This window comes from Neofelis nebulosa, chromosome 2 (genome assembly GCF_028018385.1).
Source record: "Neofelis nebulosa isolate mNeoNeb1 chromosome 2, mNeoNeb1.pri, whole genome shotgun sequence".
Taxonomy (NCBI): domain Eukaryota; kingdom Metazoa; phylum Chordata; class Mammalia; order Carnivora; family Felidae; genus Neofelis; species Neofelis nebulosa.
In genome coordinates, this window is record NC_080783.1 from 39,290,289 (window position 1) to 39,306,542 (window position 16,254).

General features: G+C 36.6%; 1 protein-coding gene across 6 annotated transcripts in view; it reads left to right on the plus strand.

Moving 5' to 3' along the window:
* Nucleotides 1–16,254, plus strand: part of HECW2 (HECT, C2 and WW domain containing E3 ubiquitin protein ligase 2) — a 376,253-nt gene that overhangs the window by 308,264 nt on the left and 51,735 nt on the right. For all 6 annotated transcript variants that reach the window (XM_058710579.1, XM_058710563.1, XM_058710589.1 and 3 more), the window contains 3 exons: nucleotides 837–933; nucleotides 9,855–9,938; nucleotides 15,214–15,323. In XM_058710579.1, coding sequence (XP_058566562.1) covers nucleotides 837–933; nucleotides 9,855–9,938; nucleotides 15,214–15,323 — 291 coding nt within the window. The remainder of the gene's footprint in view (nucleotides 1–836; nucleotides 934–9,854; nucleotides 9,939–15,213; nucleotides 15,324–16,254) is intronic.

Genomic DNA, 16,254 nt, shown 5'->3' on the forward strand with positions numbered 1-16,254 from the left:
TTTATTGTAGATTAATTAGCCATATAAGCATGAATCTATTTCTGGGCTCTCTATTCTGTCCCTTTGATCTGTGTGTCTATTTTTGTGCCAGTAGCCTACTGTTTTAACTATTGTAGCTTTGTAGTTGAGTTTGAGGTCTGGGATTGTGATACCACTAGCTTTGTTGTTCTTTCTCAAGATTGCTTTGGCTATTATGGGTCTTTTGTGGTTCCATACAAATTACAAATTTTAAGATTGTTTGTTCTAGTTCTGTAAAAAAATGTTGTTGGTATTTTGATATGGATTGCATTGAATCTGTAGAGTGCTTTGGGGCATATGTACATTTACCAGTGTTAATACTTCCAATCCATGAACATGGTATACCTTTCATTCATTTGTGTCATCTTTAATTTCTTTTATCAATGTCTTCAGTTTTCAAAGCACTGTTGTATTTGGGCAACTTTCGTTCTGTCTCTTTACCTCTCTGGATGGCTGCTATTTAGTCAGAAGATAGTTTTCCATTTCTAACAATTGCTTATGAGGTTGATTTTGGTAAGCAGTAGCTAAAAACCATCAATATCTAGAATCTTGTTTGTGATCTCATCCTGCAACTTGATAATAAATATGACTTATGAAATGAGTTTAATTTGTGCTTAAGTCACACCTAATACATCTAAGTCCGATAATCATATAACAGGTAGACACAAATTAGAATTTAAGCATCTGTAGTGGCTTCAAACTAGGACTTTGAGTAAAAGGAATATTAACCACAAAAAACAGACTTAAAGTTTGGATTTATGTGCATAAACTTAATAACAGATTTTTAAAGCATCATCATAATTTTTTTATTTTTTCAGCTTACAATGACAAGATTGTTGCATTTCTGCGCCAACCCAACATCTTTGAAATTCTACAGGAGCGCCAACCTGATCTTACCAGAAATCATTCACTCAGGTAACTGTTGTATTAGTATTTGGCTCAAATTCTGTAAGCCCCAACTATTAAATCATCACTAATACTGATAATCATCTTGGAAATTCACTCTTTCTTTCTGGCAGTCTGAACAAAGGCATCTTGTACACAAAGACTTTATGTCATCAACAACCAGGTCATTGTAGTATTGGCTTTTCTCTATTAAGTATAAAGATTGAATAAAATTGACTAAGGAACCTAGAACCCTCTTTAAAGAAGAAATATGAAAAAGAAACAAAAATTCATAGCCAAGAATCCATCCTTGATCTGCAGATTATAATGAAAATAATAAGACACTAACCTTTTTGTGTGTAGCTTGAGTAAACAAAAGTAACTTAGAGTTTACTGAATTGAGACTTATAAAATCCTAGGCTTGGTATTCACATTTTTTCATAATAAAGACACAGTGGAACCCAAGGAGGGAATCTGATCCCCTTCACTGTCCAGTATTTCCCTGCATGAGCCCTCTATTCTAAATAGCTATTCAATGCATCACACTTAAGTCCAGTGTTACTTTCCTGAATACATGCTGTTCCTGTTCCTGGCAAGTTTTTCTCTTGTGTATTTGACAAGAAAAATCTTTCTCATAAAACTCAATGCAAACTACCTCTTCTTGAAGCCTCTCAGCTCCACTGTGAGCTCTTACTCTCAAGATCTAGACTAGTGTTCCTCAGCCTTGGTGTGGTAAGCATCAGTGGAGATGGGAAAAGATGTGAGTTTCTGCTGAAAATGTGACATAACTCAAAGCTCATTTGGTTTATATGCTACCTTTACTGGTAGAAATATGTTTTTGTCCAGTGGTGCCATCTTGGCCCACAGCCGTGATTCTCCAAAACTACTGTATTTAGTTGTATCAAGCTTTTTTCATCAGAATCACCTGGGGAGCTTTGTAAAGTACAAAATGCCAGGTCTTCTCTCCCCTAACTCTTCTCTCTTCTCTGAACTTATACCCCCTATCCTCCTACAACTTGTCCAGAAATTTAATTCAGGAGGTCTGTGGGAGAGCTGAAGCATTTAATATCTTAAAACTTCTCCATATGATTCCAGTGGCACATTCAGGTATAATAACCTCTGTTCTAGACACTAATTTCATAATTAATTATGTAGTATATCACATTGTCCTTTATACTATTTTGTTTATGTGACTTTCATGCTGTAATTTGACTTTTCAAATCCTTCTGCTTTTTTTTTCAACTAGACTATAAGTTTCTTACAAATATGGATCTTCTTCAACTCATTATTTCTCCTCCTTATTGTTTAAATATCAAGAATATTACTTGGCATATAGTGAATGTAGATAGATACATAGATACATAGATAGATATATACACAGATAGATGCGGATAGAGATTTTCTTGTTGATCTGAAAATAAATTGTCAAATATTCTTCTTATTATGTTCTTAGTCTCTCATATCTTTTGTTGAGGTATCATTGATATACAATATTATATTAGCTTCAGAAATACAAAATAATGATTTAATATCTGTATATATTGTAAAATGATCACCACAATAAGCCTAGTTAAGGTCCATCAGCACACATTATTATAGATTTTTTTTCTTACGATGAGAAGTTTTAAGATCTCCTTTTAACAACTTCCCAATATGCATTATAGTATTATTAACTTTAGTTGCCATGCTGTACATTACATCCCTATAACTTACTTATTTTATAACTGGAAGTTTGTACCGTACGACCCCCTCTGCCCATTTTGCCCACCCCCCCCCCCATCTCCTGTCAGTCTCTTATAGCTTTAAAGATGTCATTAGCTTCCAGAGTTTCTAAAGGCTACATGTAATTTCAAGTATGAGTATAAACATCGCTTACAAACAAACAGAAATCCCAGTTTCACATTAGTTAACATCTAACTCAAGTCTCAGTGCTTTTCCCAACCTGACAAGCATGCTGTTCCCAATCACAAGAAAGTCATAAAAATTAGACGAGCTGTCATTTTGCATATTCGTGTACTATAGCATCTACTCAGTAATCCATGGTCCACTGGAGCATCTTGTGTAAGAAGTTTTAGTTAGCAAAATTGCATAAATAAACTCCTCAGTTGTCTAATGAGAGATCTTAGATTCCGGACCACAAAGCAAAACAAAAAAACAAATCTCTCCTCTTTTGCTAACCACAAAATAAGGAGAACTCTGTTTTCTTTCTTTCCCACCAGCTCTAGCCCCACTGCATAGACATACGTCTAGTCAGTATCTATTCCTGTCAAAGTACTCCTCCCGCCCCCCCCCCAAAAAAAACAAGAGGAAGCCCAAGGTTTCTACTTTTACTCTGCTCTCCACATTATTATTTACAGCAGTTTAACATATCTTTACATTTCCACCATGGGAGATATCAGATGATTTAATCTACCTGAACAGCACATCTAACAGCATCGTTGTCTCCAGTGATTTGACAGAACCTTAATAGACCCTAACAGAAGGAAAACTGCTGGGCCCCAGTTGGTATCTTTCAGTTTTGTTTTTGTCTTTCTTTCTGCTTTTCAAAGTCTTAAGTCTCTGATCTCCTAAAGATTGGCAAGGATTTTTCTTTTTTAGTGACACCCAGGGTCTTCAGCTGAGCCCATTCTTCTAACGTAGCTCTCACAGCGTGATCTAATGGCAAGAAGTTATTTGATAGGTTTTGAGATAAGTTTCCGCTTTATTCCAAGTTACTTACAAGTTTCTACTTACGCTTTCTAAAACTATTTACAGAATCTGATCATAAAAAGCTTATGCTGTCATGACAAGTAGAAGGAAGCAGGGACATAAATCAATGAGATAATCCTGTTCCTCTTAGAGTGTGTGTCATGGTGCAGTTTTATTTTCTGAAAAGTTTGTGGTAGTTAAGCATCCTGCTTATCACAACAACATAATGGGGAAGTTCGCAGATCTAAGAGAACATCCTGCTTTTATAGTGAAAAACTGCATCGTAAGAAGCATTCCCACAAACGCAGGGGTGGGGAAACAGTTGGGGCTCTTTAATCTCGTGTTTCAGTGATACCTTTAATAAAAGATTTATGCATGAGATAGAGCCACTGTGTAATTGTGTGTCAAAGGTAACAGTGGGCCTTATAGTCATATTCCAAGCGAGGCTTCCATACCAGCATCCTTCTGTGTGTATGCTTCCTCATCTGTGGCACAGCCGCTTAAAAGAAATATCCCTTCTTATGCTCTCCATGAGTATGATGAGGAAAAGTGCTAGCCGGAGGGAGAGTCAAATGGATACACCTATTTACTTTGTGTTTTTCTGTTTGCTTGTGATTCCTCCTAAACCAGAGAATGGCCAGCAGTTTATTTAGTTTGTATCCATGTGTAGTTTCCTCTTCCGTGAGACTGCACTTGCGTATCTGTGACCGTGGAAAGGCTATGGTTTTCTATGCAATGGGATATGGCTTTAGCTTTCAACTGCTGTATTTAAGTCACTGCTCCCTCTAACTTTATCTGTCATGCAAATGTGATGCTACCAACTTTTGCTCTCCCCCCCTTTTTTTTTTTTTTTATTTCTATTTCCTCAGAAAAGATTTATTTCCTTGGCTAGAAAACCCAACATCCATAAGTCAGTACCACCTCCTTCAAGTGGGCACTGTCCTCCACGGATTACTATATCCTACTAGGGGCTCTCATTAGAAGACAGTATTCATGCTAAGAAGCTTTTTATATATGTGACATTAAAATAAAAGTCAAAATAATATGTTCTAATATTTTATTTGGAGACAAATATATTCATTTTAAAAAGAACCTTTTAATGATATTTTATTAGTGAATATAATGAATACAAATTCAATGAAATTTTTGGTATTGGTATTTGTACAACACTACATTATGAGCAAGGATCTATGTGTCATAAAACTGAATTAAGAGTTGAGAATAATCACTCTTGTGTGGTTATGAGGTCTAGCCAGTAAATCTACTCCCTGCTGGTCTAGCTTTCCCCAGGTATAGGGATAATTATTTTGGGTTTCAGGTTGATTCCGTTTCTATTTGTGAGAATCATGTGACCATAACAGACCTACATTTCCAAATCTTATGGGAAGTAGAAATAAACATTGATCTTTCTACTGTGTGGCTCTATCCTTCAAGTCAGACCATGTCCTGTGACTATAGTAAAGGGTATGAACAATCAATCAAATAGTCGATGCTAATTCTCCTTTCTTGGCATTACACCATTAGAGAAATCATGGGATTTCTCTAAAATTGCCCTCAGGCAGTGTTTTTAAACCATGTATTTTTGAAGGTGTTACTGAATGGTATGTGTGTACAGCATCTGCAGTCCAGAGAGTTTTTGTGGTTTCGAGGCATTGCTGCTTCTGATTGTTTCTAGTCACGTGCCCTTCTTGAACTTCACCAAAAATGTTGGTTGGTTTCAATGAGAGTATGTTCTGTGGGAATTCCGGTCTTGAGACTATGTTCATTGTCCTCAAATGATCTTCTGCTAGCGTTGATCTTCTGGGGTGATTCTGTGCACTTGAGGAAGTGGTTACAAAGGTCTAACTGAGAGACAGCAACAGCTAGCAAGCTTTTCCTGTGTTGTCTCTGTACAGTTTAGTATCTTGTTAGAACAGTCGTAAATGTTCGTAATAAAAGATTGCCTCTTTATCTGCCTTTGCACTTCCCTCGAGGGGGGGGTCTTTTTTAGCAAACAATCTGATGTCAGCTTTCTGCTTCTCTTTTTCTGCGCCACAACAAAAAATGATAGTTTATTTCAGACACTGAGTGGAGTCAGAGAAATTTGTTAGGAGCCGACTCTGTTATAATCCTGTGCCTGGTTGTGTTTTACTGAGCATTCCTTACGTGCATAGCACAATGCTAGGTACTTGGGGAACATGAAAATAAAGGAGGAACGGCTTTTGCTTTGAAGAAATTCATATTTTAGGGCGCCTGAGTGGTTTATTCAGTTAAGCGTCCAACTCTTGATTTCGGCACAGGTCACCATCCCACCGCCAAGGGACTAAGCCCCATGCACTGACAGCGCAGAGCCTGCTTAGGGTTCTCTCTCTCCCTCTCCTACTGCCCCTCCCCCCAACTCATACTCTCTCCCCCTCCTCTCTCTCTTTCTCAAAAAACCCCCTCATGTTTCAAAAGGAATTTATGTTGTAAGTGAGTGGCCGGCCCAGTGAGAAAGTACACTGGAGGACGTGCTGGAACGTATTCTAAAGGACACACAGAGAGAAACATACCCATGCAGAGAGGGTCAGATAGAAAGTGTTATTTGAGTATTATCTTAATCCTCGTTAGGAACCACGAAAATTGAATAGGATTTCTTCATTAGAATGAATGCAGTGAAGATGGGAATTAAAAGGACTGTAACAGATTCCTTCTAACTCTGTAAATTGATAAAATAAACTTGAATAAATATAGTAATATAGCTCTCAAATGTCCTTCTAATCAGAGTCATATGTATCTTTAATAATACTGCTCAAGCTTGTTATGTTTATTTTAGTCACTGAGTGGACTCATGGAAAATTGTTAGGAACCAAAACTGTTATTTTCCATTCTAAAAGGAAAAATATTGCAGACCTACAATGTTGACTTTAATCCCTTTTATTTTAGTGAAATGTAAGTGTGCACAAATATAAAATATGCAAACACTTCTTACAACTTTTATGAACTATAAAACCAAAAGACATATAAATTAAGTAAAAACTTTAAAAAATAACATTTAATTGAATCATATTAATGTGAGATTTTGTTGTTCGGAATCCAAATTACCAATATTGAGATCGTGGTCAGTGGAAAGATACATTTGTGCTTTTTGTTTCACTTGTGTTTGATTTGATTCTTTCAAATTTGTATCTAATGGTTCACCAAGTGCATCTGTGGCAATATTGTGACCATCATTTTTCTAAATCAATAGCTTATTTTTGTCTACTAATTTACCTACCAATTTTATTTTTACCTACTAATTCATTGTTTTGATGAGCCAATTCATTTAATGCCCCCCACTGCAATACTAAAGAAAAAATATTTTTATTTTTTTTTTTTCAACGTTTTTTATTTATTTTTGGGACAGAGAGAGACATAGCATGAACGGGGGAGGGGCAGAGAGAGAGGGAGACACAGAACCGGAAACAGGCTCCAGGCTCCGAGCCATCAGCCCAGAGCCTGACGCGGGGCTCGAACTCACGGACCGCGAGATCGTGACCTGGCTGAAGTCGGACGCTTAACCGACTGCGCCACCCAGGCGCCCCAAGAAAAAATATTTTTAAATGCACCCTGTGATGATTCTACCACTACTTTTCTATTTGTAAGAAAGTATTGTAAAACTTGTTCTTATAATAAACTGTGACATCTTTAATGCTTTAGTTAACCTGAATGCATAATTTACTTTCAAAATCAGGGGCACGTGGGTGGCTCAGGCAGCTAAGCATCCGACTTCGGCATAGGTCACGATCTCACCATTCATGAGTTTGAGCCCCACATTGGGCTCAATGCTGACAGCTCAGAGCCTGGAGCCTGCTTCAAATTCTGTGTCTCCCTGTCTCTCTCTGCCCCTCTCCCGCTTGCACTCTGTGCCTCTCTCTCTCAAAAATGAGTAAAAACATTTTAAAAAATTTGAAATCCATTTATTTTGTTATCTCTTTAGCCTATAGCAATTTATACATATACATAACCTTGCCCCAGTTCATCAATGTCAGTATGCAAATTACTACTGCAAAAGAAAAGCTTTGCCTTTTTAATTGGTAAGAGAGTTGTGTGGGCATGGTAGATGGGGACTGCTCCTACCATACTTACCATCCAAGGCCCCGCCCACCTCATGGCCTGCTCACCAACACTTTCCTCTCTGATCTTGGAGCAACAACTGTCTTGTCAATGCAAACAGGAGAACTGAAGTCAAATGGCAGTGTTCAGCCATAAGTGTCATTCAGATTATCCAAAACGTGCCTGCCTAAATAGTAGCAGTTTTGATCCTCAATGTGAAAGCGCGGAATTTTTTAATTCCCCCAGAATTTGAGATGATGTCTATAGATTTCTCGCAGACAGTGACGCCAGTTTGAGAAATACCGGTATGGAATATCAGGCAAATACCTAATAACCAAGATGTAGTTCCCGTTTGTTTTTGTTTTTCTTAGAAAAGCTTGGCGACATTTCTGAGGCTATCTGCCGACCTTCTCTTCCTCGGCCTTCATGTGCTTTCTTGACGTTCAGTGAACCAGTGCCCTCTTTGTTTTTATGTGAAAGGACTTTATGGGATAAGGGTGGGTATAAGGCCTAAACAGAATCCAGTGAAGGGAATGGCCCTATTTTATTTAAATATTTTCATATAATACTAGAATTGGCTTTCTCTCTTCCAGTGCCCCATGAACTCTTTGAGAAAGGAACTAGGTCTCCTACCCTATAGGATACCTAGTGTGTGATAACCATGCCCAGCACACAGTAGACCCTCAGAAAAGCGAAAGAATGAATGTTAGTATAAGAAGGTCCTTAGTGGTACAGTGTTCACCAGATGACAGACAGCCCCAGTGTCCTGTTCCTAAAAGCATATGACTCTTAGGTGGTCAGTGCCATAAATTAGCTGGCCTGGTAGAAAACTAGCCTCAGCTTGCCTCTGGTATGTTCTGGCTTAAAGAATCAGACCAGTTGCCTTCACTGTCTAATAGTATCTGAAAAGTGATGAAAAGTTTCCCAATTGGCATATTTCCTCCGGTGTCTTTCCCTTTCATCGCTCTGTCATCCGTGTGACTCAGGAAGCTGTGATCTTTTCCTTGTTCCCAGGAAGCCACAGTCTACATCACTCACCTTGCTCTGTGTAGCTCCAGTTAAAGAAGTGGAAGGAGAGTGTGCACCCTGTTTGTTTTCTCGTTTGTTTGTTTGCCTGATCCATTGTGATGACGGGCTAAGGAGATAAACTGTGGATTTATTGGAGATAGCTTTTGATTGTTCAGGATCAAAGTATGTTCTTACTGACCCTTATAAGAATATTTCTTAGATTAAGTTATTGTTCATTTTTCTCCAAGACAGTTTTTCTCCAGTGTAGCTTTTTTTCTTTATCTTATACAAATTAATACAGTGTGCTTTAAAATAGTATCATGTAAATGAAGGGAAGCAACAGGAAAATTTGTATTAAAATTTATTCATACAAAGAATTGAAGATAGTAGCATATGGTGACTCATCAAAAAGAAAAACAGGCCATTTTTACATAATATGTAATAAAATAATGGCAGAAATAGCTCACATTGTCATGTTTGATATGTGTAAGTATAAGTATATGCACATTTGCACAGGTATACACATAATCTGTTCCACCAACTGTAGTAACTAAAAGTGTTTTGGATTTTTCGGTTATTTCAAAGAGCCATATGCCTTTATATTGAATATATAATAAATAGATACTATCTGTCTCCAAGTAAGAATGTGCTCATCACACATAATTTAGAGGTATACCCCCAGGAAAATAGATGAATATCCCTACACACACGTGCATGCTTTTCGGAATAACAGGGAATTACCCTGAATGATCTAGACAGTTGCTCAGATTCAAGCCCACAGCAGGCTTTAACTCAAAGCAAAGACTGGGTTGGATGGTACCACTACCTCTAATAGTACATGGGCAGCAAAATGAATGAAAGCAATAAAGGAAGCTTTTTCCAGCATTAGGACGTGGTGATGTTGATGCTCACTGGGTCCTCCTTGAAAGCGAGGACCATGTCTCTCTTGGATGTGGATTCCCGTATTATGCATTAGATACCACATGATAGATACTGTATATATAAATGTTTTATATATATAATGCTTATATATATATGTTTACATAACATATAACATAAATATTTATATATGTTTGTATAACATTGTGTGTGTGTGTGTGTGTGTGTGTTGTGGCTACTATTTTTTAAATGGTACCTAAGTCACTCAGTTTTGTTTCAAAAGCCTACCACATATATTTTGAGCTGTTTCTTTGCTTGCATAGGGAGAAGATCCAATTTATCCGAACTGAAGGGACCCCAGGATTGGTGCGTCTTTCAAGTGATGCAGACCTTGTCATGTTGCTGAGGTAGGTAACCAGCTTTTGAAGTAGAAAGTCTTTCTGTCATCAGATACTATGGAGCATTTTAGAAAATAATATGCCAATATTTGTAGCTTAAGAATGTCTCCATTATTTTCAAAGACTTGTGGAATACTCATGTTGAAAATGTAGCATGCTGGTTTAGTGATAATTCATTTCAGATTGCATTTCTTATCCTAAGATCTGTTTGATATATATTCTTTTACCCTGGTGATAAATGAGGTGGTGCTGGAGAAGGGCAAGGTTAGTAGAGGCTGATGGATAAAATGTCCACTCACAGAATGGAACAGAAGGGTATACAGGGCTTTACCCCTTTGGAGTAGAAGAGAGGTTGAATTTATATTTTCTTTCAATTTTTTTTTCCCTCAAAGTGTGCTTTTCTCCTTTTTCTGATTTGTCCTGATTTTTTAAAATGATTTTGAGAGTTTAGGTTTTGGAAGTTAGATCAGAAAGTTGCAATTTGGTGACTGGTACTCACTGCCAACTTGATGGCCCTTCAAAAAATTAACCAATTGTGGGGCTCCTGGGTGGCTCAGTCGGTTAAGCGCCCGACTTCAGCTCAGGTCATGATCTCCCGGTCCATGAGCCCGAGCCCCACGTTGGGCCCTGTGCTGACAGCTCGGAGCCTGGAGCCTGTTTCGGATTCTGTGTCTCCCTCTCTCTCTGACCCTCCCCCATTCATGCTGTGTCTCTCTCTGTCTCAAAAATAAATAAACGTTAAAAAAAAAATAAAAATTAACCAATCGTATTTTCTTTCCTGATGGCTAGATCAGCTTTGGTTTTAAATTTTAGAGAGTTTAGAAGGGAAACTGGCAAGTTTTCATAAGAGTTTTCATTTTTAATATTATCCTGCAAATGTAGGAGGCTAGAGTAAAATAACACCTTGTTCTACCCAATAGTCGAGACACTCACCACTGTAACTTCCAAAGAATTGAAGGGAAAAATCATGCTGAACCAACCACACGGTGTTTTATTTATCCCAAAGTGCTAACGATCTCATTTGTGATATTCATGATGATCTACACCCTAACCATTTCTAACTGCCTACGTGGTAGTTGCCCTATTTGTAAAACTGAAGTAAAAAAATTGTTTTCCTTTACTGGATAGTTGGAGCATAATTCAAATCATGTCCCCCAGAGACTTCACCTTACCTGATTCTGAACAAGACCTGTTGGGAGGCAGGGTCGCTTCTCAGTCTGAGAGATGACTGTGACTCTGCTGGAGTGAGCTAGTTCTGAAAACAGACTGTTGGTCAATTGGTATGTGGCATGATGTTTCTACCATAGTTTAGTTGGTGATAAAATAGTTTTGTTACAAAATTCTGACTAGGACATAACACTCTCGCTTCATTCTAGACATCTAAAGCTTTTAATTTACACTAAAGAACTCTGCTTTTGCGATTAGTAGAAACAAAAATGATTCCAAAACAGAAATCATGATTATTATTCACCTTGTCTTAGTTAAATAATCTTTAGATGGTACAGTCCTAAATATTTTAAGTTACAATATAGCTTAGAATATTTGTACTTTAATAAACACTGCTGTTTGTATGAGTTTCTATTTTTTATGTGGTTGAATTTTAAAATATTTGAAAACTGATGTACATTTGTGTTTTGTTTATGTGTATGTATATATCTACCTACACACACACGTATATACATACATGTATAAACACATATTAAGAGCAAGACTACACTTTCCCCCATTTGGAAAATAAGCATGTTCTTTGAAGTTAATGGGTCTTTGGAGAAGCATGAGAAATTCACTTATTAAATACTTGTTCTATAATTATTACATGCAAGTGATGTTATTCAATTCTAGAGTTATTTCATTTAGATGATGAAATGTAATTTATTATCTTAATAATTGTACAAATGGTGACACAATTATCACATGTGTCTACTTAAATAATGTTTAATAGTTACTAAAACATTTTCAGATATCTTCAGTTCTTTATTTTTCATTTTACTTTGGAGTTTGAGTAGTTTGAATCAGTGACTATAAACTCCAGCAATGGGCTAGTTGCACATGTAGTGAAAGACTCTGTGTCTATTTTTGTTTTGTGTCTATTTCTTAGAAAGGAAAATCACTCTTCGTACAAATGGACTTGATTATCGGCAAGCCGCAGTGTAGACATGCCTTAGTTCTAGGAAATTGTTCAATTCAAAATAAGCCCATGTAAGGTTATTTTCCAAAATAGCTGTTCTAAAACTCAGGAATTTGTAAACGACCTTGCTGCATTTGTTAATGATTATTCTATTTCATATATTCTTTTATTCACTCAACTCTTATAAAAAATGTACCTCTATCAGATTGATAAATTTAGCTGCATTAGAATTTTAAATTTTATATAATGAAGGATACCACATATAAGGCATAATGAAAGTAACACCCTGGAAGAATATATTCACAACACATAAAACAAAGATATTATGAATGCACAAAGAGTGCCTTTAAATCAATTTAGAAGAAAAGAGCCCAAGAGAAAAATGGGCAGAGGGTATACAAAGGCATGTCATAAAATTGAAGTAAGAATAGCCAGTAAACTTACAGAAAGATGCTAGCAATCATAAAATGCAATTTCCAGTAATGAAATAGTATTTCACACCATCGGGTTAAAAAAAATCAAAAAGTGGGATAATATATAAGATGAGATTTAGGGACTCTACTACTGTCTGGACTTGGTGGGATTACAATTTCTACAACTTTTTCAGAGTACAAGTTGGCAATGCCTTGTATAGTTAAAAAGGCATGCGTGTTATGACAGAGCAATTCTGTTTTTAGATACATACCATATTTATACTAAGAAATTCTTCCAGGTTCATGGGGCAAGAAACACAGGATCCTCATTGCACCGTTACTGATAAAAGCACAAAGTTGAAAAAAATTAAATGTTTGTTAAAAGAGACAGGTAAAGAAATTGATTTGTTCATAGAATGGACTCCTGCATAGCAGGTAAAAGTCATAAACTAGATACTTATGTGGCGACATAAGTTCAAGAATGTTATATACTTACATAGCCCTTATGTAGTTTTTTAGCAGTGCATAAGGCAAAACTATATTCATCTATGGATATATGTTATATATATAAAACTACGGAAGGAGGATACCTTGTTAAAGTCCTGATAGAGGAGGACAAGAGGGGCTTCACTTACACACTGTACACATACAGATTATACATGCATGTATATGCAGATTTATAAAGATCTGTACGTATGCATGTGTGTTTGTCTGAAGCAAAAATAATAGTGATAACATTTGTGAATCCTGGATGATATCTCTCAAGTGTTTTTTTATATTACTCTCTATCTGTTATGTATTAAATTTTTCTAATAAAAATATTTCTCTCAATATAAAAGATATCAAAATACTGATTATATTTAAAGGAAATGATAAATGTCATGGAGCCAAAGGACACAGGTATAGGTATCCGAGGAGAGTGTGCTAATTCTTGCTCTTCAGTTAATCTAGTTATAGGTTTACCGACCTTTGTGGGATCAACTGTTACATGGGACTTTCCCTTCAATTAATTTTAAATTCACATTATTTCAATGGTCATTGATTTATTGACAAAGAAAAAGGACCTTTTCGGGGCTCAATTTGGTATTATACATATGATTAATTCTTGCTTCTGTTTCCAAAACTTTTGACTTTCGTAGTTTAAAAGTGGAAAGATGGCTTTAAAAAATAATATCATGTCTAAAAATTTGCTACAGCAGCGTGGCAGACGTGTGCATGTGAATGAAGAACCAGCGCAAGAATCATCAAGTTGTTATTGCGTTGCTATAACCCCGGATTTCTCAGCCTCAAAAGTACTGCCATTTTGGTCTGGATACACCTTTGTTGCAAGGAACTATTCTGTGTTTTACAAGATGTTTATCAGCATGCTGGCCTCTGCCCACTAGATACCAAAAGCATACCCTTTCCCAATGGTTAGACAACCAAAAATGTCCTCCGACATTGCCCAAAGTCCCCAAATGCTATGAGAGGAGTGCAAAACTGCCTCAGTTGAGAACCAGTGCTTATAACCCTTGAGAGTCTTTTCCTTAATCTCTGAGTGATTCAACTGCTGCTCCTTTTTTTCTGAGTGTTTTCTGAAAACAGGTAACAGGTTTCTAGATTTGGCCAAGTGGGAGGAAAACCTGCTTCTACCTCTTAATTAAAAAACACCAGGGCTCTTACTTTTATTATTATTTTAATTCTACTTCATCAACTGTCAAGAGCTTAGTGCAATTGGTAGTGTTTTTATCAGAATATTTAATGAAAAGTCTGTCATTCTAAGATCTCATGTCCCTGGTTAATATCTTTTAGGAGAGTCCTAGAAAGAAAAATTTCAATAGGGAAACAAAAGACACTGGACTGAATAATCTAAAATCAAAATCCTCACATTTAAAAAACATTGTGAAGCCCGAGTAAATAAGAGAGCTAATTATTTAGGAGTTGTAATTATTTAGGAGGTGTTTCGTTTTATTTGGCTTTTAATTGTCCAGTTAAATCCTGAACCCTTTACATATTGAGACCCTGTTGTATATTTTTTAGAATGAAGGTAGAGAATATATTTTGAGCTTCTGTTATGAGTTCTCAATAAACATTGTCTGCTGTGTTTGAGTCTTATTCTTAAATCTAAAAACCTAGGTACTGTGATCAAGCAAACATGGAAATTCAGACTCACATATTAAAGTGGCAAAATAGAAATCTAGGGGAACAACAAATAGTTGTTCTAGGGAAAGACAAACACTATATGATTTTACTCGTATATGGAATTTAAGAAACAAAACAGATGAACATAGGGGTAAAAAAGAGAGGCAAACTGGAAAACAGACTCTTAACTATAGAGAACAAACTGAGGGTTGCTGGAGGGAGGTGGGCGGGGATGGGCCAAATAGGTGATGGGGATTAAGGGTACTTGTTATGATGGGCACTGGGTATTACATGTAAGTGATGAATCACTAAATTCTACACCTGAAATTAATATTGCACTGCATGGTAACTAACTAGAATTTAAATAAAAACTTGAAAAAAAGGAAAAAAAAATCTTGTTGTCCAAAGTTGGTAGGAAAATAGGCAAATAATCACAGGTTTCACAGAAGTTGCAACAGACGGCTGTTTGTCCCAAGAATTACCTACAGGAGGAGGACAAGCGCTCCCTCTGGAATGTGAACTGGACCTCAGAGTGAGAAATTGACTGTCTTACTCATGTGGAATGAGGCTTCTCCCCACCTATTTGACTAAAGTATGCATTTTGTTTCTTGTCTTTCCCCAGTTTATTTGAAGAAGAGATAATGTCTTATGTGCCTCCACATGCCTTACTTCACCCCAGCTACTGTCAGTCCCCACGTGGCTCCCCCGTGTCCTCTCCCCAGAACTCGCCAGGTGAGTCCCACCTGCTGCTCACGGTGAATCCTCTGAGAAGTGTACCCTAAAGTCAGACCTTCTGCCCTTTGTAAAGGACAGTAAGGGAACACTTAGGGCGTATCTTTAGTGTTAGCACAAATGCACATTGTGTGCCACGGCTTGTTTCCATGGCAATTCATTTTGGCAGGAAAATAATGACATTCCGAAATAGGAGGATAAATGTTAGCAGTATGATATACTCAGATACAGGATTTACTTTTCATTATATCATGTAGTGCCTAATATATATTGGAACATATCAGGACACAAAGTGTTATGTTAGCTTTGGGATTTAAAAAGTCCTAGTTAGAAATCTTATTCTAATAAAAAAGAAATCTCTACTTTCAAGAAATAATACAGGATTAAAATTAGTTGAATGGACTTGGATAGTTTTTTCCTGCAATAATCACTAAGTGCATTAGGTAGGAAGACTAGAGACACATGGGTAGATAGAACATATTGCTAGAGAAAATAAAGTAAAATTTTTATAAAATTTTTAAGTTCATTTATTTACTTTGAGAGAGAAAGAGCACACACAAGCAGGGGAGGGGCAGAAAAAGATCATGACCTGACCCGAGATCAAGAGTCAGAAGCTTAACCAACTGAGCCATCCAGGCTCCCAACAAACTAAAATTTTTAAGTTCAGATTCTTTTTTGAAAGAGGTATGGTATGAATTAAGCAGTAAATGGATGTATGGATGAATGGATGGTAGAAAATGCAGTTTAGGAAATGAGTTTTTTAAAGGAAAGTAGTCATCATGTTGACAGAACATCAGCTGTATTTATTTTTATTATAGGCCATGTATTGTTTACACTTTAATAGCTATCAGAACTTAAAACTATTTTAATAGAAATAGAACCTCCATATGTGTCCCTAGAAGCTACTCTATGGTCTTTCATATATGACATG